Genomic DNA, 24351 nt, shown 5'->3' with positions numbered 1-24351 from the left:
CTAGAGTGCTTAAGATCTTCTAGGAATTCAGACCAGACTCAAGTTGGCAAGAGTTGGTTGTCAAGTTGACAACCTACCTTCTTCTAGGACAAGAATATATGTGGACTCTCATGCAAAGGGAAATGTAGGGGCCTACCATGCATTACTTTATAGCTGCCAATGTAAGCATGAATGGGGTGTTTCAGGAGTGAAAGGCCCACATGCGCTATGGGAAATATGTCATCACTTTCCAATAGCTGCTCTTGTCAAAGACTTCCTCTCACACAAAGGTCCTAAGCCAAATGACAGGAACTTCTGCCACCACTAGGAGTCCCCAGAGGGACACTCTGAATAGGAATGTCGGTAAATAGTCTCTTTTTTGGGGGGGGCAGCTGTTGGAAGAAACACCTGCTGAAAGGCCCTGAAGGCTTACGGACAAAAGGCATGTTGATTTTGGTGCTTTCAACAAGTAGGTCATGTAGGAGTTTTAGAAATCTGTCAGAAGTATCTCAGATAAATCTTCACATAAAGTGAAGAGTGTGATGTCTGGGTAATCATATTCACAATTATTTGTGAAGGTGACTCTTGCTTGGAAGACTCAAAAATAAGCAAATGAGAGATTACCAATATCTAAGCTAGGTACCAAATTACATGGTAAATGGGTGTTTAAGTCATTTCTTAAGTAGTGTATGAGATGCATGTTAATTTGGAAACGAATTCTTGATTTAACAATCATCTTTTATATCCTGCAGACATTTAGAGGAAATGCACTTACTATGGACACCAACTTCTGCATCTGCCTGATCATATTTAAAGGAACAGAAGAAATGTTTGTAATTAATCTGCCCAGTAAATACCAGATCATAGCATGAGGCAGGTGCGTGTCTAGATAAAATTTCTTGCAGCTAATTTAAACTTTCTACACACAGCAGTAGATAATCTCAATGTAAATAATACATTTCTTCTTGACCCTTTAATGTAAGCCAACATGTAGAAAAGGATCTTGACTTCATTTCTGTACCACATATACTTCTGTATACTTTTAGCATTTATGGATAGACTTAAAGCATTTATGAAAGTGGCACCTGTGGGAAAACTGTTATGTTTTAAACTCAGATTAAATCTAATGATGAGGTGCGCCTGGGTGGCCCAGTTGGTTAAGCATCCAACTTCAGCTCAGGTCATGATCTCACGGTTCGTGGGTTTGAGCCCCGCGTCAGACTCTGTGCTGACAGCTAGCTCAGAGCCTGGAGCCTGCTTCCGATTCTTTGTCTCCTCCTCTCTCTGCCTCTCCCTCACTCACACTCTGTCTCACTCTGTCTCTCAAAATTAAATAAATGTAAAAAAAAAAATTTTAATTTAAATAAATCTAATGATGAGTGGAATTAGGAACCATTTTCCCATTTAAAGCCCCAGGTGTATATTAATTAGATTTTTTAAACTTAAAAAATTTTTCAAGAAGTTTATTGTATAGCCAATTATCTCAAGGATGACTTTTTATTATACTCTAGTTATTCCTATGTTTGTACAGAAAAACTATTTCAATGTTTTAAAACTTTTATACCTCCTTTTATAAAGTAGTGGAATGCATTTTTCAGTACAAACATTTTAAAATATGAAGTTGTTCTTAAACTGAACTACACACTCTACTGAATAGAAAAAGGACCTTTCTTACGGGTTAGTTTGTGATCCCCTCCAAATGGTTTTGAAGCATTAATTTAAATTTCTGATCTTCTGTGCTGTTATTTTGTATTATAATAATCTGTACTCTCACGAGATAAGGGGAAGAAGGTATCACAGGATGTGTTATAACTTGATAACTAGTTTTTTAAAACTTCTCTATTTGTCTTCTGCAGGGGGTAAAAAATGCTATTCCCTTGGTACTTGCCCTAAGTCTTGATAAAATTTGTGGAAGATACTACTATATCATGAAAATAAAAACACTCTATGAAAATCTGAAACAAAATTTAACTTAAGTTTGAAAATAACTGATTTTCCATTTAGAAAAATTTCAGATTCACTTCTTAGAATGAGAGTTTTTAAAAACTATTAAATGACATAGCTACTAAAGAGTAAGCCAATTAACTATTAAACCGAATTGCCTTTACTAATGACTATTGGTACTATTTAAATAAGACTTTTAAGATAATCTAAATATTAAGAACACTTTGTGATACAGTCTTATAATAGGACATTACCTAAAATACACCAAGAAGGATAATTCCTTTGTGTTCTAGCATTGAAAACTAACTTTAGGATGTAAAGCCAAAGCATATAAAGAAACTTACATTATTACTCAGGAAATAAAGGGTTAAGAAGTAGATTGGTTTCATATGTAATGCAAGTTATGTAGGTATGTGCTTAATGCTATTAAATCAGTTACTGTATGTTTGACCCCTTGATATACTAAGCTTTTGCCTTTCAGAACAGCTGGGTCTGCTAAGAATCATTTCCCAGTCCTCTTCATTGTAGATCAGATGACTCTCGCTTTATCACCCTTGGAGGCCGCATGAAGGACAAAGCAGAAAGATCCACACACAAAACTAATGTTTATATGGGGGGAGAGGGGGGTGCAGCATGGAGGAAGGCGGGGGATACACTGGCCCTGATCTTCCAATGAACATAACAGAAGAGAGACCAATTGAGACTTGAAACCCCTGTGTTAGTCCAACCATTATTTAGTTACATCCTATCCATCTTTTACTCTTTCTATTGAACAGAGAGGCTCCTTTGGCTGCCTTGACTTTTGTAAATGTTTCACTCACTTAGTTGTGGTTTATCATTTGGACAGAATGCTACATCTGGGATTTTTCTCCCCTCCTTAAGGCCTCAAGGGAAAATGGCTTCTGTATGCTTCATATTTGATACATGAACATACACCCTGTTCTCTTCTTTTAAGAAGCAAACCTAAGTTTATTGGCAGCAGAGAAAACTGCATTTCTCAGAAAGAGCCCTTCTCTCTAAAATGAACTTGAAAATAAAAGCGTTCATTTGACAGGTAGATTAGTGAAGTAAGAAATCTTTAATATTTTGGCATTACCTAAATATCTTTATATTTAGGCACCCCAAAAATCCTGAGTGTTATGGAGAGAAATACTTTGGAATTGCCTGTTTCTGTGATTTTAATTCATCACTGGACATTTTTTTTTGTTTTTTTAATCTTTTAATGTTTATTTTTGAGAGAGAGAGAGAACAAAGCAGGGGGAGAGGCAGAGAGAGAGGAAGACATAAAATCCGAGGCAGGCTCCAGGCACTGAGCTGTCAGCACAGAACCCAACACAGGGCTCAAACCCACAAACCGTGAAATCATGACCTGGGCCAAAGTCAGACACTTAACTGAGCCATCCAGGCACCCCTATTTTTGGTATTTTGGAACCTAATCCAAGTTCAAAGTGGACTCTTCTTAAATTGGTTTTTAATAGATATTAATGATTGCTGCAAGTCTCCATAAAAGCTAGTGTTATTTTCACTATGATTAGATTAAATCATCTGGAAAATGTATATTTAAAGAATTTGCCCATAACATACCTTGAATATGGGTATAGTCTATTTTATTAATAGTTATATAATACTTTTATTTTCAAATAATGTTTCTCATTTCCAGTTATTTAGAAGTTAGAACTTCCTCATCATTGATTTAAATCAACATCCTGTGTTAAAACTATGTATGCTATAACAAAAAATAAAAAAAATTGGACTACACCAGCCAGCCAAGATGCTGACATTTGGGCACAGTGATTACAGATGGTGACCATGGACAGCGATGTTCCTGCTGATTCGGCAGTGAGTCAAGGCTGCTTTTCTGTGCTGACCTGCCCTTTGAGTCTTTATGCACATTTGCTTTGAAAAAGAAATACTTCCTGATTTTTGCTTTGTCTAAACCTACTTCCTTTATCAGACTTAGAAGCACATACCTTCTTGTATCAGCCTGTGGCTGTCCATGTCTAGAACCAAATTTTCTTTGTATATATGTGTTGTTTTAAAATATATGACCACTTACTCAATATACTTTAATGGCTGTCTTGTGAAAGAAATATATTCATTAAAAACATACGTTGATGTGAAAATAATTGTTTTATTCTTATCACAGAGACTAAAGAGAACATTTTTACATAAGAAACTAACATGGATAGGATACATTATTTTTACCAATTGAATATGACAGTAATGATAAGCTTCTCCTAACATAGAATAATACATTATTAACAGACCCAAGTCAATATGAAACATGATAGAATCAATGCTCTGGAGGTGGTCATCTTGAGCCATGTCATAACAACAACAACAACAAAAGAGCAGAAGGATGAAATCCTGCATAAGACCATTTAACTTAAACAGAATGATCCTAGAAGTTTAGAACTAGTCATCATGAGTAATTAAGAAGACATCACTCAAACCACTTAGATTTAAATTCAAGAAAATTCACTGTTCAGTTGCATTTAAGTAAATCAGCATTTCTGGAAAAAATAACATGGTTTCATCTCTCTGCCAAAAAGAAATTTCAAATTTGTACATGTAATTAGGTAGGCACGTAGGCACGTTCAAACGTCAAGCAGTTTAAATTGCCTTATCCCAGTAATTTAAAAGATTATCACAAACATAACCCCTGAGATATCATTTCTAAAGAATGAAATACACAATACCTACATTCTAAGGAAGGAAAATTAAGTTTAAATACCAGAATTAGTAATTTCCTTTCAAAAGAAGGGCTAAATTCTCCCAGTAAGCTCACTGGATTTGCAGATTTTTTTTTTAAGACAACAAACTATAGAGTATATTTCCTGAGTAAACACTGGGATTAAGGGCATTTTCTCTCATTTTCCCACTTGGATAACTATTACAAAACTACAGTATGTCTTGGCCACTGAATAGTTAGAAAATAAAAGCCTCCACTGGGCTTGGGTCCCCATATACGTTTATTTTGAATAGACAACAATGACTTTTCACCATCTTTTTCCTGTAATTCCATGATTCTCAAAATGATAATTTTATTTATACACAGCAGGAAGTCCAAAAAACCTTTAAGCACTGTTAATATTTTCACATGTGTTTGGAGATACAGCTAGTTGATTTTCTTCTGATTTCTTCCACCTTTGGAATCCCACATGATTATAATGTTAAAGTATACCAAGAAGAACAGGAAATGCAAGCAGGATACAAAACAAACCAATACAGAAAATAAGTCCGGTAATTTCTGAGGAGGATCCAGTGTGACTGTTAGCAGTGTCAGAAGTACCATAGTGATGACTGAGATAAAAAACTACAAGGAGGGAAAAAACAAATTACTGAGTAATATAACAGATAAAATGCAAATGTATTGGTAACATTTATTTACAGCTGTAAGTGAGCAGAACTGAAGGTGAGGGGTGGGACTCCAATCTCTTCTGTTGGTGGATTTCCTCCTAGGCTGCATGTTAGAAACATGGCGGGCAGGGGGCTAAAATCTCAATCCTCAGGCCATACTTCAGACCAATTAAGTTTCTAGGGTAGGCCTCAGGATTTAAAGCCTTCCAAGTGATTCCCATGTATAGCCAAAGCCTGAGAATTCCTATCATACTTAATACCACCCAAGTACTTAAAAGTTACCTGAAATAGTCACTACTGCTAGTCAGGGTTAAATTCAGGCTACGCTCCAGGGCCCTGAGTCCTTATAGGATATAAAGTTCTAAGCTAATCTAAGAACTCATCTCTAAAGAAGTCTTCCATGACAAGTAGAGAATAATATTTCACATTCATGCAACATTCAATGAACTAATGCGATAGTAAATCATGGTGGGGCATATGAAAGAAAATGTAATCTGGCCTCAAAGAGTTTTTGATTTAATTAGGGAAATGAATGCATGAACTAGTTAAATAAAATCACAAGGTCATATTTTATTAAAGGCCAAAATGAGTAGCAAAAATACTGCATTTATTGTAATTGTGTAGCAGTTTTCTTTAGACTAGTACATTGCACAAAAGAACTTTTTGCAGTGATCGACACGTTCTATACCTGTATACATCAACAAAAGTAACTGCTAACCACATGTGGCTATTGACCATTTGAAATGTGCCTGTTGTGACGGAGTTGAATTTTTTATTTAATTTTACTAAGTTTAAAGTTTAATGTGTCTAGTGGCTACCATATTGGCCAGTTTAGCTCTAGACTGTGGGCTCCTTGAAGACAAGGACCAGCCAGATCTTACGTATTTTATCCCTGGGATAGCAAATACACAGAAGCTGCTTAAGTAAATGTTCTAAGCAAGAAGTAAGAAACCATTGTTGGTGACTTTCATGAAGAAGGTGGGACACAAATGGAACCCTAAAAGATGTTTTAATGGTTATAGCAGGATTTAAAGACCTGAATAAGAGTATGCAGGGCTCATTTCAGATGGAAGCTTAGGGACAGAACCAAAAGGGCTCACAAACAGGTATAAACAGGCTGTAAATACCCTCCGAAAGAAAAATCCCTGAGTCAACCTTAGTGAAAAGTGAAAACTTCTAACTTCTGAATTGAAATCACCAAATGGAAAGTTTCAAACTTAAGAAATACGGGACTGATTGAAATGTCATGATACTGTGATCCTGAATCAGTGTTAAGGAACATGCTAAAATTCCTCCCATTTTAAACAAACTCTAGCTATTACCCCATTTGTCTGCTCCTACTTACAGCAAAGTTTCCCAGAAGAATTGCCTATAACTTAATGCATCCAGTTCTCCTCCCATTTCATTAGTGAATCCACACCAATTAGACTTTCACTTCAGTTGCTCCAGTGAAACTGCCCTGATCAGAGATCCAAAATGACTTCCACTGTACTAAATCCAATGGTTACTACTTATCTTATTTGATCTCTCAACAGCATCTGAAATAGCCCATTACTCCCACCTCCCTGACACACTTCCTTCACTTACTTACATAACACCATACTCTCCTGGTTTCCTCCAACCTCAGTTAATTCTTCTCAGACAACTCTGCTGGTTCCTTATGGCCCCTACCTCTAGGTATTGTAGTATCCCAAGGTTCAGTACTTATTTGTCTTCTGTACGCCCACCTTTTGTAAGCTCATCCAGCCTGGACCTCTCTCCCTTAAATTCCAGACTCATATTCAAATGGACATGGCAATAAGCATCTAAAACTATGCGTACAAGCTATCCTTAATAAGATAACATAACATAATAAGGTAACACAACACAACATAACAACATCATGACCGGAGCCAAAGTCAGACAGTTAACCAACTGAGCCACCCACGTGCTCCATAAACACACTGGAATTAGATGAGAATACAAAAGTAGGAAGAAATCTGGAAAATCCCCAAATATTTGGGAACTGAACAAGTTTCTAAGTAATTCATGAATCAAAGAAATCACAATGGAAATGGATTATATTTTTAACTCAATAGAAAACAAGTGTCAAAATTTATCGAAAGCTGCCTTAACATGACATAGGAGGATGTACAGGTTTGAATGCCTCTATAAAAATGGAAGAAAATTTTTAAATCAATCACCTGAATTTGTAAAGAAACTAGATAAAAAGTAAACCAAAGGAAGTATGAGAAAGAATAAAATTAGAATGAAATCAGTGAAATAGAAAACAGTAAACCAGGGGTGCCTGGGTGGCTCAACTGATTAAAGCATCTGAGCCTTGATTTTGGCTCAGGTCATGATTTTGCGGTTTNCCTCTTTGCCTCTCCCCCACTTGTGCTCTCTCCCAAAAATAAACAAATATTAAAAATTTAAAAAGGTCAAGTGTATTTGCATACAGTAACAATGAACATTATAAAAACAAAATTAAGAAAACAATTCCATTTACAAAAACATCATAAAGAATATTTAGAAATAAATTTAACATAAGTACATAAGACCTGTACAAGAAAAAATACAAAACACTGTTGAAGAAAATTAAAGACTATCTAAATAAATGAAAATATATCCTATGTTCATGGATTTGGAAGACTAAATCTTACTAAGATAGCAATATTCCACAAATTGATATACAGAATCAAAGTAATCCTTATCGAAATCTCAGCTGAGTTTTTGGAGACACTGACAAGCTGATGTGAAAAATAATATGGAACATAAAATAGCTAAAACAATCATGAGAAAGAACAAAGTTGGAGGACTCACATTCTGAATTTTAAAACTAACTACAGAGCTACAGTAATAAAGACAGTGTAGTATTGGCATAATGATACACATATGGATCAGTGGAACAGAAAAGAGTCCAGAAACAAACCCTTATATTTAGGATCAGTTGATTTTCAACAAAGGTATCAACATAATTCACTGGCACTGGAACAACTGAATAAAGTTGGACTCCTACCTCACAGCATTTAGAATTAACTCAAAAAGAATCAATAACCTAAAAATAAAACATCTAAGATTTTATTTTTAAGTAATCTCTACACCCAACGTGGGACTCAAAGTCATGACCCAAAGATTAAGAGTTACACACTCCTCAAACTGAGCCAGCCAGGTGCCCCCTCAAGATAAAACTCTTAAAAGAAACATAAGGGTAAATCTTCATGACCTTTACACAATGGTTTCTTAGATAAGATATCAAAAGCACAGGGGCATCTGGCTGACTCAGTATAGCATGCAATGCTTCAATTCAGAGTCATGAGTTCAAACCACAGGACGGATATAGAGCTTACTTTTTTTTTTAAGTTTTATTTATTTTTGAGAGAGAAATAGAGACAGTGTGGACAGGGGAGGGTCAGAGAGAGAGGGAGACACAGAATCTGAAACAGGCTCCAGGTGCTGAGCCAGCTGTCAGCACAGGAGCCCGATGCAGATCCCGAACCCACGAACCATGAGATCATGACCTGAGCCGAAGTCAGACGCTTAACCAAGACTGAGCCACCCAGGTGCCCTGAGCTTACTTTTAAAAAAAAGGACAAACAACAAAAAACAAAGAAATAGACATATTGGACTTCATAAAAATAAAAAGAACTTTCATACTGGACACAATACCATTAAGAAGTGAAGGAGCAACCTACAGACTAGGAAAAAAATATTTACAAGTCATTTCTAGTAAGGGACCTATATCAAGAATATATAAAAATAATTTCTGTTACTTCAGTTACCCGGTCTGTGGTATTTTGCTATGGCAGCCCTAGCAGAATAATACATTCCATTTATATGAAATGTCCAGATAGGCAAATATATAGGTACAGAAAGTAGATTACTGGCTGTCCAAGGCTGGAGATTAGAGTGGGATAGAAAATGGCTGCTAATGGAAACAGGGTTCCTTTTTGGGGTGATGGAGATAGTCTAAAATTAGATTATGGTCATGGTTGTACAACTCTACATACATACTTAAAACCACTCAACTGCACACTTTAAATGGGTGGACTTTATAGGTGAATTTATATGAATTATATCTCAAAAAAAGCTATAAAAGAAAAAAGGTATTACATTTTTTAAAAATAGTGCCATGCTAAATACCATTCCTTAAAAACTGAACAACTTACCAAATACTGCATAATTCTGGAAAGAAATGTAAAACATGGAAGATATTTCCTAACAGAAAGGGAAAAGGATTTCAACTGAAGTTCTTCTTCAGAAGTCTTTTCAAATATTGAAAAGGAAGTTGTACAAGCTATAAAAAATGCCATCGTTGTCACAACTAAGGGCATTAGGAGTTCATCCTTCAACAGAAGAGGTAGCATACTGTAAGGGAAAAACAGAAAAAAACATCAAAAGAGAACTGCCAGTTCAAACCCTATCACTTTGAAAAAAGTTTTAAATGAGTTTAGAAGAAGTATACTGAAAATACTGTAGGAGTATTGGTTTGACTCACCTAAATGTTGACACAAGTAAAAACCAGGTAGACATAAAAGGAATTTCACTTAAAACTAAGCAGACAGGTCTAAAATGATAAAGAAGAAATATTTTAATATGACAGAACAGAATTTCCTTTCTTGTGAAAAATATAAATACATTTGATCTGTCTGATCCTCAGGATAGCTAAACAAACAAATAAAAAAAACAGCCAGTAAGGTCTGCATTTGGATCACTGACTCTTTTTTTTATAACTATCAATTCAAACTAAGTGAGTCTAAACATAGAGAGGGTGTCTACTCATAATAGCTGAAAAACTGCTTCTTCCAATATTCCATTAATGGAACATTTTTTTTCTGTACTACAAACAGCAGCTTAAAGAAAAGATCAAATAAATAGATCCAAACATTCAGAGAAAGAGAGCTTTTTCTTGTTTCATCCTACTTGGGAAATAAATCAATTCCCAGTATAGTGGTATTCAAACTTCTTTTGTACGGTCCTCCATGTTACATATTACTAATGTAAGTTAAAAACTAAAGTGGTAACAAAGAGTCCTCCTCTGCCACTGAAGCAAGAACAACAGAGACAAAGCATTACAAGAGGAAACAAAGTGATAATGGTAGAATAGAAGAAAAGGAAAAAAAAAGTAGGATGCAGCTACAGGAAAAGAGGAACAGTATAGGAAGAGGAAGCATAATGTCAATAAAAGTAACCAATGGCTTTATCACAGAGTTTAGGGTTACGGGTTCCAACATATCACCACCCCTGGTCTCATTACCTTCTGGATTTAACTGTGGCGATGCTTGAGAAGAAGGGGACCTGAGTCTTAGTCCCATCTGTGCCACTTACTGTATGACCTTGAACAAATGATTAATTTAGCCTTTTTTCTTATGTATAAATGGAAATAATAATAATACCTTGTATTGTTAAGTAGCTGAAAGAACTCGAAGTATTATCTAATTTTTTAATAAAATAACTGTTTACTAATGATGGTGGTTGTTGAATACTTCTTGCTATTGTTATCTTGGGTCTCCTTATTTTAAAAGGTTTGAGAATTTTCCTCCTTTCTTAGAAGGATAACTTTCCCCCATATCAACTAGCATATGAGATATAAGGCCTGGGGTTACAAACTAATTGAAAACTACTGCACTACAAGAAAATATTAGAGAACTTTCAATTTCACTGCTTGATGCTTTTTAAATCAGAATGTATTTATGCGAAAAACATTCACATAGTAGGTGCTCAATAAACATTATTTTCTCTTTTTGGGTCATAACTCTTTCCATTTATACAATATTAATTTACTGAATATAAGCATTTGTGGAAAACTTGTTTTGTACAAGCACTACTCTGAAAGGAATACAAAGAGGAATATAACTCAGCCCTTGACCTCAGGGTACTTACTATTTATAATCAAGCAGCAAAATCCCTTGCATCCTCAACCTCTTCTCCAAATCTTTCCTTTTATCGCCTTGTTCAAAACAAACCCTGGCTCCCTCCCACTGAGGAAAATGCTGCCCCCCTGCCCTCTCAACTGTGCCTGTGTTGTTGTTTCTACAGCCTTCAAACAAATGGACCCAGAGGGAGATTGTATCCTTGGTCTTTATCACTTCTTCCACACCAGTTCTCCCTCTCTCTACCATAACAATCTCATGTCATCAGGTTTCATCCCTATTAGTCTTCCTCTCTGTTATCATCCACCAACCAAGAGTCACTTCCCTCATTATTTAATCATTTCAATTCCCTACTCACTTCACTCTCCACAACCATACTCCTCTGAATTCCTGGCAATTTTTACATAGACGTAAGTGATCTTCTAACATCCTGACATCTCACTGTTGGAGCTCCTCTCTTCTGGTGATCTCATCTTCATCCCTATACCTTAGGGTCATACTCAGGACTGCAACCCCTCCATAATCACAACCCATCATCTGCATCCTGACCATTCTCTCCTACTTTTTCAGCACTCCAAACTCCAGCAATCTTTTGATCCCATCAAGACTTTCAATCCATAATCCATTATTCCTACCACCTTCTCACTTTGCCTCACTCCTTTGAGGTCTTTCCCCCTTCTTAACCAGTTTAAATTCTAAGGTCAACCATTATAGTCACCCCCATGCATTCACTTGCAAGCCCTGAGCAAGCTCATTATCCTCACTAAACAAAACCACAAACCTGGAAAGACCCAACTCTCCACTTGTACTTATTCCAACTATAGTGAAGAAGTGCTCTGAGGAAAACATTTACTCACACAATTTTCACTTTAAGTATATGATCATGATATTCAAGTGTCCAACACCTACTATATATTTCTTTACTCTGTTCACATTTGGTCTCCTTAGAATAATAATTCACACCTTCTCTCTCATAATCCCAACAGCTCCAACCCATTCTTGCCTAATGACTTTGCCTTCCACTTCACTGAGAAAACTGAAGCAATTAAAAGAACTTTCACAGATGCCACCATCACATCTACTCTCTCCCCAGCATCTGTACCAATATACCCTGTTCCCTCTATTAAAATGAAAAACTCATGCATCTGTCCAATGCGAATCCTTCCATTTGTGCTCTAGGTCCTATCCCACCTCCCTTACCAAGGAGTTTGCTCCAACAACTCTTACCTCCCTCCTCTATCATCAATGTTCCCTTTCAACTGACCGTTCCCACACCATTATCTCTCCTATCTTAAAACAAACAACAGGGGTGCCTGGGTAGCTCAGTTGGTCGAGCATCTGACTCTTGATTCCTGCTCAGATCATGATCTCATAGTTTGTGGGTTTGAGCCCTACATCGGGCTCTGTGCTGACAGTGTAGAGCCTGCTTGGGATTCTCTTTCTTCCTCCCTCTCTGCCCCTCCCCCACTCACTCTAGTTCACAAAAATAAACTTTAAAAAAAAACTCACTTGACTCTACTTTCTCTAACAGCTGTTGCTCTTATTTTTTCTCCCCTTTTCAGCAAAACTCACCTAAAGAAGCTATCTCACACCATATACAAAAACTAACTCAAAATGTATCAAAGACCTAAATATAAGATACACATTCATAACATTCTCAGAAATAACATGAGAGTCTTTATTACCTTGGATTTGGCAATGGTTTGTTAGATCTGACACCAAAGCCCAAGCAACAAAAAAAATAAAAGATAAATTGAACATCAAAATTAAAAACTTTTTAAAGATTTTAAAACTTCAAAACAATGCTCAACAGCACTAGTTATTAGGGAAATGCAAATCAGAACCACAATGAAATACCACTTCACATAACTAGGATGGGGGAAAAAAGGAAAATAACAAGAGCTGGAAAGGATGTAGAGAAACTCATACATTACATTACTGGTAGGAATGCAAATGGTATAGCTGCTGTGGAAAAGTTTGATGGTCCCTCAATCAGTTAATATAGAATTTACTATATGACCCAGAAATCTCACTCCCAGGTAGAGACTCAAAGAGTCCTGGGGTGCCTGGGTGGCTCAGTCAGTTAAGCATCCAACTCTTGATTTCCACTCAGGTCATGATCTCGTGGTTTCTGGGACTGAGCCCCACATCAGGCTCTGTGCTGACAGCAAAGAACCTACTTGGGATTCTCTCTCCCCCTCTCTCTGCCCCTTCCTCCTTGTGCACACATGGCACACACACTCTCTCTCCCTCTCTCTCAAAATAAACATTTAAAAGAAGAGTACTGAAAACAAATGTTCAAACAAAAACTTATGTAGGAATGTTTATAGTGGCACTATTCACAAAAACCAAAAGGTGGGAACCCAAACATTCACCAATTGATGCATGGATGAACAAAATGTAGTAAATCCATACAATGCAATATGATTCAGGCATAAAAATGAGTGTTTTTCGTGCATTATCCAAAAAATCATGCCAAGACCAACGTCAAGGAGCTTTTCCCCTATGTATTCTTCTAGAAGTTTTATGGTTTCAGGTCTTGCATTTAAGTCTCTTTATTATTAAGGGGGGTGAGGGACAGAGGAAGAGAGAATCTTAAGCAGGCTCCACACTCAGCACAGAGCCCAACACGGGGCTTGATCCCATGACCCTGGGATCATGACCTGAGCCTAAATCAAGTTGGATGCTCAACCAGCTGAGCCACCCATGCACCCCAAATTTAAGTCTTTACTCCATTTTCAAGTTAATTTTTGCGAATGGTGTACAACAGGTGACTAATGTTCTTAAATACCTTCTTTAGTCAGCTTCCAGGATACCAACTTTGTGGTTTTTCATCCCACATCATTAGCCGTTCCTATTTGCCTCTTCTCATAAGACCTCTTAACACTGTGTGGCCCAGGACTCAGCCCCTGGTACTCTTCCCTATATATACACACTCCTTTGATCTCATCCAGTCTCATGACTTTGTCCTCTCTTCTGACAAACTACTAAATGTCTATCTTAAGCTCAAACCCCTCTCATAGAACTCCAGTCATATATCCAACCTAGACCTTTATCTAAATGCTAACCCAATATCTCTGCTTTCATGTCCAAAGATCTGTCCAACACTGAACTTGGTCACACCAGGTCTACATCTAGCCTAATCCTGTTTCACTGGCAATCTTCCCCATTTCAGCCAATCACAATTCTATCCTTCTACATCCAAGCTAAAAACTATTGACACACCTTTGATTTTTCTTTTTCTCTCACATGCTACGTACAAATCATCAGAAAGCCTTCTGGTTGTATTTATATATCCACAATGACCGCTTCTCACTTCTCCCACTATTACTGTCTTGGTCCCAATCACCACCACCTCTCACCTGGATTATGGTAACAGCCTTCTAAATGGTTTCTGTGTTTTCTTGCTCCATACAATCTATTCTCAACCTGCAGTGAGAGTGATCCTTTTATTGTTTTTAAAGCTTTACTGAGTTATAATTGATACAGAAAGAATCATCATAATTAATGTGTATAATATGATAAGCAGAGTGGATCCTTTTAAGACATCAAGTCAGATCATACTTACTCCCCAACAGCCTTCCAAGGGTCCCCACTTCTTTGGAAAAAAGGCCAAGGTTCTAATGTGGCCTACAAGGTCCTATAGAATTTACATCTCTGTTACCTCTTTAACCTCACCTTCTATTACCCCTTACCTTGACCACTCCATTCTGGCCACCTTGCCATTCTGTTATTCTAAACATACCAGACATACTCCCATCTTAGAGCCTTCACACAGGCTGTTCCCTTCATCTAGAATGTTACTATTCCAAATATCCACACAGATAGTTTCCTCACCATCTCCAGTCCTCTTAAATATCTCCTCAATGAGGCCTACCTAGCTATATGAAGATTACAACCAATACTTGTTCCTGTACCCCCACCTCCAATACTCCCAACTTCCCTTACCCTGTTTTATTTCTTCCTTGTGGCCTTTGTTACCTTCTCACACACTATTTAATTTCTTATATTTATTTATTAGTGTCTGTCCTTGAGAATGAAAGCTCAGAAAGTAGGAATTTTTATCTGTTTTGTTCATGGATACATACCTAGTATACAGAACAGTACCTGGCAACCAGTAGGCACTCACTGAACATTTANAAAAAAAAAAAAAAAAAAAAAAAAAAAAAAAAAAAAAAAAAAAAAGATTAGCTAGGACCAGGTCAAGAAAAACTTTTAATGCTAACTTTAAAATATTTTATCAAAATTACATTAAAGCCATGCACTGTTATAAATGACAGAAGTAGAGTTGTAGAGCAGGAACTCCAAGAAATTCAGGATCCAAGAGCTACTATGAATGATCAGATTACAGGTCACTGAATGGGCTGCCTTTGTATGGGGTAGAAATTCTGGGGAATCTGAAAGCAAACCTTTCCATAGATTCCATCCCTTGACACTAGGAATTTGTGGAGGGTCAGCCAAGCCTCACTTAATAATGGTAGGAACTAATTCAGGTTTAGACTTTGAAGGATGAAACTATGCTGTCCTCCTAGTCTGCAATGATGTGAGACAGTTTTGTTCCAAGCAAAAAAGCCTTCCACACAGGCCACCTCAGGCCAGCACAAGCTCTACACTGAGATCTTAGTCCAAAGTTCCACCTAATAAAAGCAATACTTTTTCCATTTGCCATTGGTTATTCTGTCCATGGCTCTTCCAAAGGAACCTAGCAAACACAGGATAGGCATGGAATAGTCAAAGGCTGGAATTGATCTAGGGCAGGATTCAAGTATTCCAATGTGTTCTGGGCAAACACTATTTTAATATTGGGATAATATACCCCCACTGTCACCTAATATCTATGATGACCAGGAAAAAATGTTAATGCTCTTAAAACAAAAGTAGTCTGATTAAGAATGGCCAACTGGGTCTAAACAAAGGTTTTGACAAAAGAGTCAGAATGGAGCCAACATATGAAAGCCCCTGAAGAGGTGAAAGAACAGAGAACAAAGCTACTGAATAAATGTGGAAATGAATGAAATGAAAAAGGCAAAGATGATAAACAGCCTCCAATCTGAGAAGCTCTTTAGAAGACATTTTTATTAGCATATAAAAATATATGTATATGAAGAAACAGAAATAATTATGTCAGAATAATTCTATGAAGCCTTTTCAGTTTAAAATATTATATTTTATAAAGAAGTAAAATTGCAAGAAATCATTCTGGAAAATACAATGTTATGAATAATTTTATCCAACTACATAACATTTGTCACTTAGGTGACTATATGTAGGTAACAAATTTATGTATATATTATAAACATATAATAATAAATAAAACACATACTTGAAACATTTTTACTTACAATGATACCAAGAGAATGGACTTTTCATGTACTTGGAAAGAAAATAAAAAGAATGATAGTGCACAGCTAACCTTTAAGGAAAAACAGGGGAGAATGAGATGTAACAACTTGTCAACCATAAGAGCAGTTTAATTATGAATCTAAATAAAAATCATTTTAAGTAAAATTTTAAAGCTTAATGTAGCTTCTGTCTGGAAGGAAAATACCTACACAACACTAAAATGCATAATTTTATTCAACTTTCATAAAAATATTTCTTAAAAAACAATGATTACAAAGGTACACTTAATCATCTAAAACAAGTTCATTCAGACTCAGCTATGAATAAACAAAATACTAAATACTTCACACACAATAATCATACCTTCATCCTCCCTTGGAATCTCTGACAATTTATATTAAAAGGCACTGAAGGACAAGAGGTTCAAAATCTAAAACTGGCAAAACAGATCTATTTTTTTAAATTTTTATTTAGTTTTGAGAGACAGAGAGAGGGCGCAAGCAGGGGACAGGCAGAGAGGGTAACACAGAATCCAAAGCAGGCTCCATGTTCTGTACTGTCAGCACAGAGCCTGATGCGGGGCTAGAACTCACAAACCATGAGATTATGACCTGAGCCTAAGTCAGATGCTCAACTGACTGAGTCACCCAGGTGCCCCTATTTTAGCGTTTTTAAAGTGTACATTTCAATTAAATATATTAAGTGTTTTATAAAGTAATCATCTGTTGTTTGGGGTTTTAAATTAAAATTATTTAGACCTATTTTTAGAAGGTCTGATCTGCATATTGGACTTCTATCTACACAAATCCAACCCAGAGCAAATCCTATCTATACCACCTTCTAAATACAGTATCTACCCACTTCTCTCCACTGCCCTCTGCTGATGGTGGCAGAAGAGTGGTCTAAGTCATATTCCTCTTTCTGTTGGACTTCTGCAACAGCCTCCTAATTGGTAACACTCTTGCCTCCTTACAGTCCACTGTGCACTGAGCCACCACACCAGATCATGTAAATTTCCCTATTTAAAATCCTCAGTTAGGGGTGCCTGGGTGGCTCAGTCGGTTAAGCATCTGACTTTGGCTCAGGTCATGATCTCACAGTTTGTGGTTTCAAGCCCCACGTCGGGCTCTGTGCTGACAGCTCCGAGACTGGAGCCTGTTTCAGATTCTGTCTCCTCTCTGCCCCTCCCCCATTCATGTTCTGTTTCTGTCTCAATAATAAACAAACATAAAAAAAAAATTTTTTTTAATCCTCAATTAGCTTCCCACGAACACTAAGAATCAAATCCAAACTCCTATCTGGGTCCTCCCTTCCTCTTCCAGTCTATTTCTGGATAGAGAAAATCTCCCTCCCTCACTTCATATCAGCCATTTGATACCTGTTTATGAGCCAAACATACCAAATGTGTTCTTGCTTTAAAGAAAAATATTTTTTCAAGTCAGAGCAGAGATCTTCTCGTGAATGGCTCCTTCTGGCTTTTCAGTTCTAGGCTCAAATTGTACTTCCCTAGAAAGGCTTTCCCTTACTCAATCTAACCAAATCCATCAGCACTCTTTTCACTTAACACTATTTTCTTCATAGTCCTCATTGCTCCCAGATACTTCCTGGTTAACAGATCTATTTTGTTGATTATCCTTCTCCTGCCACTAGCATGAAAGACTCCAATTAAGAGAGCAGGGAGGTTACCTGTCATTCACTTACACACCAGTAACTACAAAAGAAACTCATACATTCGAGGGTATTCAAAAAACATTACTTGAATAAATTAAAGACAATCACTTTGCTGCTATAGATATATTAGTGTTCATACTATCAATTACCTCAATTATAGATTTATATTAAGAAATTCAATCTTTATTGAAAGGAAAATACTTTAAAATAATTATAATGGGATATGATTTCTAAGTTCTCAGAAGTAATCAGTAAGAATTCAAAACATCATCAACACAAATAAAATTATAAAAGTCACTAATATAAATCTTTTTTAGTTATTTTAAACATAGTGGCTTGTATTAAAATATAGCAAACAGGGGTGCCTGGATAGATCAGTTGGTTAAGCGTTCAACTCTTGATTGAGGATCAGGTCAATGATCTGGGTTCGTGAGACTGAGCCCCACATCAGGCTCTGAGCTGACAGTGCAAAGCTTCTCAGAATCCACATGGATTCTTTTTTTTTTAATTTTTTTTTTTAATGTTTTATTTATTTCTAGGAGAGAGAGAGAGAGAGACAGCGTGAGCAGGGGAGGGTCAGAGAGAGAGGGAGTCACAGACTCTGAAACAGGCTCCAGGCTCTGAGCTGGCAGTCAGCACAGAGCCCGACGCGGGGCTCGAACCCACGAATCGCGAGATCATGACCTAAGCGAAAGTCGGACGCTTAACCGACTAAGCCACCCAGGCGCCCCCAGAATCCACATGGATTCTTTCTCTCCCTTTCTCTCTCTTCTCTTCCCCTACTCTCATTCTCATTCTTCCTCTGTCTCTCCACGCCCCAAAATAAATAAATAAACTTAAAAAAATAGCAAACAATAAAATTAGGAAAATAAGAGAAAATTTTTTTCTGGTTTATAATCCTAAAAGTAATTACCTCTAACACTGCTACAGTTACTTAAGTTCTGAAATTCCATTTGCTTATCTTTGAAATATACCTTTATTTAGTTTGTTATTTCCTAGAAAAATAACATAATTTTATGTAGGCCTGAAAATATTTCAAGTTAGGCCTACTGAAGACATCAGAGCATTACTAACTAGATTCCTTCTGTTCTAAAAGTCCTATAGAATATTAACTGTAGACGACTTAGAATGCGGAGTTCATTCTCAGAATGAAACAAGAGAAGCTGTGAACTAAAAGGTAATAAAAACGGAAAGAGAAATGAAACCACCCTTTTTGCACTGTGGCACTCCTCCGTACTTTTATAGTATTTACCATTATGCTCTGTTCTGGCTTATTTTCGAAACACAATGTAAGTAAGAGGCAGTCCCAAAACTGAAACCCTAATTTCTAAATTGTTGTCCCCTTATAAGTCCCCTAAGACTTTTGTTTTCATAAACTTAATTTTCTTGTTATTTTAAAAAGGTATTTTTAAAATGTCATGTNATATGGAAACCAACTTGACAACAAACTATTAAAAAAATAAATAAAATAAAATGTCATGTTATAGGGGAGCCTAGATGACTCAGTTGGTCAAGTACCCAACTTCAGCTCAGGTCATGATCTCAGTTGGTGAGACTGAATCCAGTACCGGGCTCTGCACTGACAGCGCAGAACCTGCTTGTGATTCTCTCTCTCTCTCTCTCTCTCTCTCTCTCTGCCCCTCCCCTGCTCATGCTGTGTGTCTCTGTCTCAAAATCAATAAATAAACTTAAAAAAATTTTTTTAAAATGCCATTTAATAGATCAAGGCACAAAGGAACAAAATTTTAAATACTGTAGAAATACAACCAAGGAGGATATTGTGAGCCCATTCAGAGACATCCTAAGTTGGAGGAAATACAACCAATTCATCTTCAAACTAACACAACTCATCTTCCTAAAACAGTCCTCTCTCCTCAAAAATGTTTTTTGGCTCTTCTGGCACACAAATCAAACTCCAACTCTTTCAATCCAACATTCAAGGTCTTACCCAGTTTGATCCTCTTTGATTCTTATCTCTCATTATATCCTCTCCTAATCTCAACATACACACACACACACACACACACACAGACATTTCATTGCTTAATAACATCCCCTATCCTTCTACCTCTGTATCTTCAAGTTCTTCCTCCTGCCTTGAATTCTCTTCTGCTATATAACCTCCTATTCCAAATCTTGCCCAGCTTTCAAAATTTGGCTCCAATGCCACTTATTCTAAGAAGCTGTCTGAAATCTATGCCCAGGGATGCTTAGGGTGTCTCAGTTGGGTGGCTCAGTTGATTAAGCATCCAACTCTTGGTTTCAGCTCAGGTTGTGATCTTAGTTTGTGAGATCAAGTCCCATATTGGGCTCTGTGCTGTCAGCACAGATGCTTGGGGTATTCTCTCTCTCTTTCTCTCTCTGCACCTCCCCTGTTCACTCACTCACTCTCGCTCTCTTTCTCTCTCTATCTCAACATAAATAAACTTAAAAAAAATTTTTTAATCTACCCCCAAAGTAATATCTCCCTTTCCCACACTATCATAACACTTGATGTGTAATAGAACTTAATACCATCTGCTTTATAGCATAATTATTTAAACATGTCTATCACCACTCTTTTCTTCTTTGTATTCCGTCATTGACTAATACAAAGCAGAAATTAAATAGTTGTTGAATTAAACTGAAAGATTCTGATTATTCAGTCTAGTGTACAACACAGCACCTAAGTATGTCACTCAATAAATGTTCACCAAATAAATAAATGTATTAATTCTTAGTCCAGTAAGTCCCATTCAGAGCAAGAAAATAATTATCTATATTTTTAAAACATCATTTGCAGCAAGAATTAAGTATTTACAGTAATAAGAAACTTACCAGAGTAAATCTGAATCCTTTGGAAGAGGGCTGAAGTGTTAATTTTATACATGCAGGAAGCAGGCTCAAAAATGTAAAACAAATGCTAAAAAATGAATAAAAATAAGACATTTGTTTTCTTGGTGGTGGTATCTAATTAAAATAAGGAAATATATTTTAATATAAGGATCACATTACTTATCAACTTAAGTTGATTTAAAACTAAAGTTTATTTTTATTTACTAAAACTGAAATTTAAGACCAAATTTAACCTAATGCTTATGTTATTTATAGAAAAGATACAAAAACAGATAGCTAAAAGTCAATTATCAAACACTCAAGAAAACACAACCAGGTATAAAGGGACAATATATAACACAAACGATCATAACACTTTACTCGCAAGAGAATCTCTCTGGCCCTCTTCTCACAAAAGTTAATTACCTGATTTTCAAGCCCATGATAAATCAGAAAGAACAAGTTAGAAAGGGAGTGGGCAGCTGCCAGAGCTTCCCCTAGTGATGGCTGATGAGCAAGGAGGAAAAGGAACACAAGCAGAGCCATCTGGAGCCATTTAGTACCATGGCAAACAGCTTTTGCAAGCCCTGAAGACAAGTATTACAACACAATACAATAACTGATTTTCCCACCATTAGTGGCTTTATGGTGTGTCAACTCGGATTAGCTGAACCACAGATCCCTGAATTCTCTCTCTAGTATGGTTCCCCCTACAGTGGGTTACAGGGGATAAAACAAGTGGAGGACAGAGGGAGGCAGCACCCAGTCTGCAGCATATGCGCACATACACATTCTCCTAGTTATTCGAACACTAATCCTGGTGCTTCTGGAAAGAGATTTTGCAGATGTAATGAAAGTCCCTATTCAGTTTAAGATTCTTGAGTGGCCTGACTTAATCAGTTGGAAGACTTTATTAGTTTTTTTTTTAATGTTTATTTATTTATTTTGAGAGGGAGAAAGAGCAGGGAGGGGCAGAGAGAGAGGGAGAAAGAATCCCAAGCAGGCTCCACACGTAGTGTGGAGCCCTACATGGGGCTTGATCTCACAACCATGAGATCATGACCTGAGCTGAAATCAAGAGTTGGATACTTAACTGAATGAGCCACCCAGGTGCCTCTGGAAGATTTTTAAATGACAGCTTAGGCCGAGGGCACCTGGGTGACTCAGTCAGTTAAGCATCAGACTTCAGCTCAGGTCATGATCTCAAAGTTCGTGGGTTCAAGCTCCATATCCAGCTCTGTGCTGAAGGATTCTGTGGAGCCTGCTTCAGATTCTGTATCTCCCTCTGTCTCTCTGCCCCTCCTCTGCTTGTGGTCTCCCTCTCTCAAAAATAAGTAAATGAACACTTAAAAAAAAAAAAAAAAGAAAAAAAAGAGGGCTTAGGCCTTCCCTAAACTCAGATTCCAAAGAGCAACCGNCTGCTTGTGGTCTCCCTCTCTCAAAAATAAGTAAATGAACACTTAAAAAAAAAAAAGAAAAAAAAGAGGACTTAGGCCTTCCCTAAACTCAGATTCCAAAGAGCAACCAGCTCTGAATTGCTCTTCCTTCCCCTTAGATATTCCTTCCTGCCTTGTGGACTTCCACACTCTTCAGTCAAATCCCACAACTGTATAAACCAAATCCTTGTAATCAATTCACATGCACCCACGCACCTCCTTACTGATTCTTCTCTGGCTGAACGCGGATTGATACACCACTGAAAATCATGACTCTTTAAGACAATGTTTAATCCTATTTAGTAGATTTTGTTTAAGGGGGAGGGGAATAGGTAACAATTCAGAAAGATTATCACATAAAATTTTTCAAACAAAAGTTTTGTTGTATAGAGGGTTAGGTTTATGTTATATGAAAAATTCACTAATGAAAAACATCTCATTCCCTAATGATGTGTGAGAAATGAGTTATTACCATAACACTTTTAGAGAGAAGCTTACATAACATTAAATACAAACTTTTTATCTCTTACCTGATTATTATCTGGAAGTGAGGTGGCAAAATATCCTTGATCTTCAAAAAGATACTGAAGCTGCACCAAATATTGGCTACTTTATCCTGAAAAGAGATTTAAGTTTTACATTCTGATATAATTGAAAGAAATATTCAACTCTACGAGGTACAGCCCATAATCTAAACTTTTGAGACTTGACACTCTTGTTCACAATTTTATAACTAAGTTGATTAAACTTTCCATGGAACACATACACACAATTTTTCATTTTTTGCAATGCAAACTGACCTCTATCACTAGCCAACCATAATCTAGACATTACCAAGAAATGCTTCATTTTTCAAATAACAGCCCACCAGCCCTAAATACTGAAGTTATTCATCTTTGGAAATTTTTCTAGGAAATCTTATTTTTTTCCTAATTGGCAGAACATATACTTTTGACCCATTTTATCACATACCTGAAATTATCTCAACTATAATCTACTAGCAACTAACAATGACAAGAGTTAATTGCTAATAAATCAAAGCATTTAAAGACATTAGCAGTTGTGGTAGGATCACTTTCAAAATTAAATTTGTAACTACAACTCTCTGCTTGTGAAACCCATCCTCTACACAGCTGCTTAACGCACAACTGTGTAAGCATAACATCAAGAAAGTAACCATCACTGACAACTGTACCATCCTCCTTCCCTCTGTCAGATCAAAGAAAATACTCTTCAGATTTTGAGGACAATAAGTGAATGGAGGTGACCAGCAATACCATCAAACATGTATGATACTCATTTTTATAATTATCATGATAAATACTATTTCTGAAATGGAAAGCAGGGCAAATAACCAAGCAGCTTAGATGGAGAATTAAACTTTTCTTTAAATAGGCTTTAAAGTTAGGGGTGCCTGGGTGGCTCAGTTGGTTAAGCGTCCGACTTCAGCTCAGGTCATGATCCCACAGTTCGTGGGGTCTAGCCCCGCGTTGGGCTCTGTGCTGACAGCTAGTTCAGAGCTGGAGCCTGTTTCAGATTCTGTATCTCCCTCTCTCTCTCTGACCCTCCCCTGCTCACGCTGTCTCTCTCTCTCTCTCTCAGAAATAAATTTTTTAAAAAACATTAAAAAACATTTTTTTAAATAAGCTTTAAGGTTAGAGGAAATATAAAGAAGCTAGGAACGCAATTTTCAAAATTCAAACCACAGCTCTGCCATGTATAAGCTACATGAATCTCTGACCTCAGTTTTCTAAATTTTTTTAATCTTTATTTTTGAGAGAGAAAGAGAGCACACGAGCAGGGGAGGGGCAGAGAAAGAGGGAAACACAGAATCCAAAGCAGGCTCTAGGCTCTGAGCTGTCAACTCACAAGCCCCAAGATCATGACCTGAGTCAGTCGGACGCTTAACGGACTACTCCACCCAGATGCCCCATATGACCTCAGTTTTCTAA

At 36.9% G+C, this 24351-nt stretch overlaps 2 protein-coding genes across 7 annotated transcripts in view; one reads left to right on the top strand and one right to left on the bottom strand.

Moving 5' to 3' along the window:
* ITGB3BP (integrin subunit beta 3 binding protein) overlaps positions 1–23668 on the top strand; it is an 88439-nt gene extending 64771 nt beyond the window's left edge. For 3 of the 6 annotated variants that reach the window (XM_077766134.1, XM_077766133.1, XM_077766131.1), the window contains one exon: positions 732–4043. The gene's annotated coding sequence lies outside the window, so the exon portion shown is untranslated. Of the gene's footprint in view, positions 1–731; positions 4044–19245; positions 19300–23615 lie in introns of those variants that run through there. The other 3 variants (XR_013335641.1, XR_013335640.1, XR_013335639.1) reach the window with 3 other exon arrangements.
* ALG6 (ALG6 alpha-1,3-glucosyltransferase) lies at positions 4035–23015 on the bottom strand (the record flags this gene model as incomplete). Its single annotated transcript, XM_077766136.1, has 6 exons — positions 4035–5239; positions 9432–9630; positions 9761–9829; positions 16478–16548; positions 20967–21051; positions 22930–23015. Coding segments are annotated over 6 exons (708 nt in total), but the record flags the coding sequence as incomplete, so codon positions are not given.
* Positions 23669–24351: the final 683 nt, after the last annotated feature.

This window comes from Crocuta crocuta, unplaced genomic scaffold, assembly GCF_008692635.1.
Source record: "Crocuta crocuta isolate KB4526 unplaced genomic scaffold, BGI_CrCroc_1.0 scaffold155, whole genome shotgun sequence".
Taxonomy (NCBI): domain Eukaryota; kingdom Metazoa; phylum Chordata; class Mammalia; order Carnivora; family Hyaenidae; genus Crocuta; species Crocuta crocuta.
The sequence above is the reverse complement of the archived record's forward strand: the minus strand, read 5'-3'. Positions and strand labels throughout refer to the sequence as shown.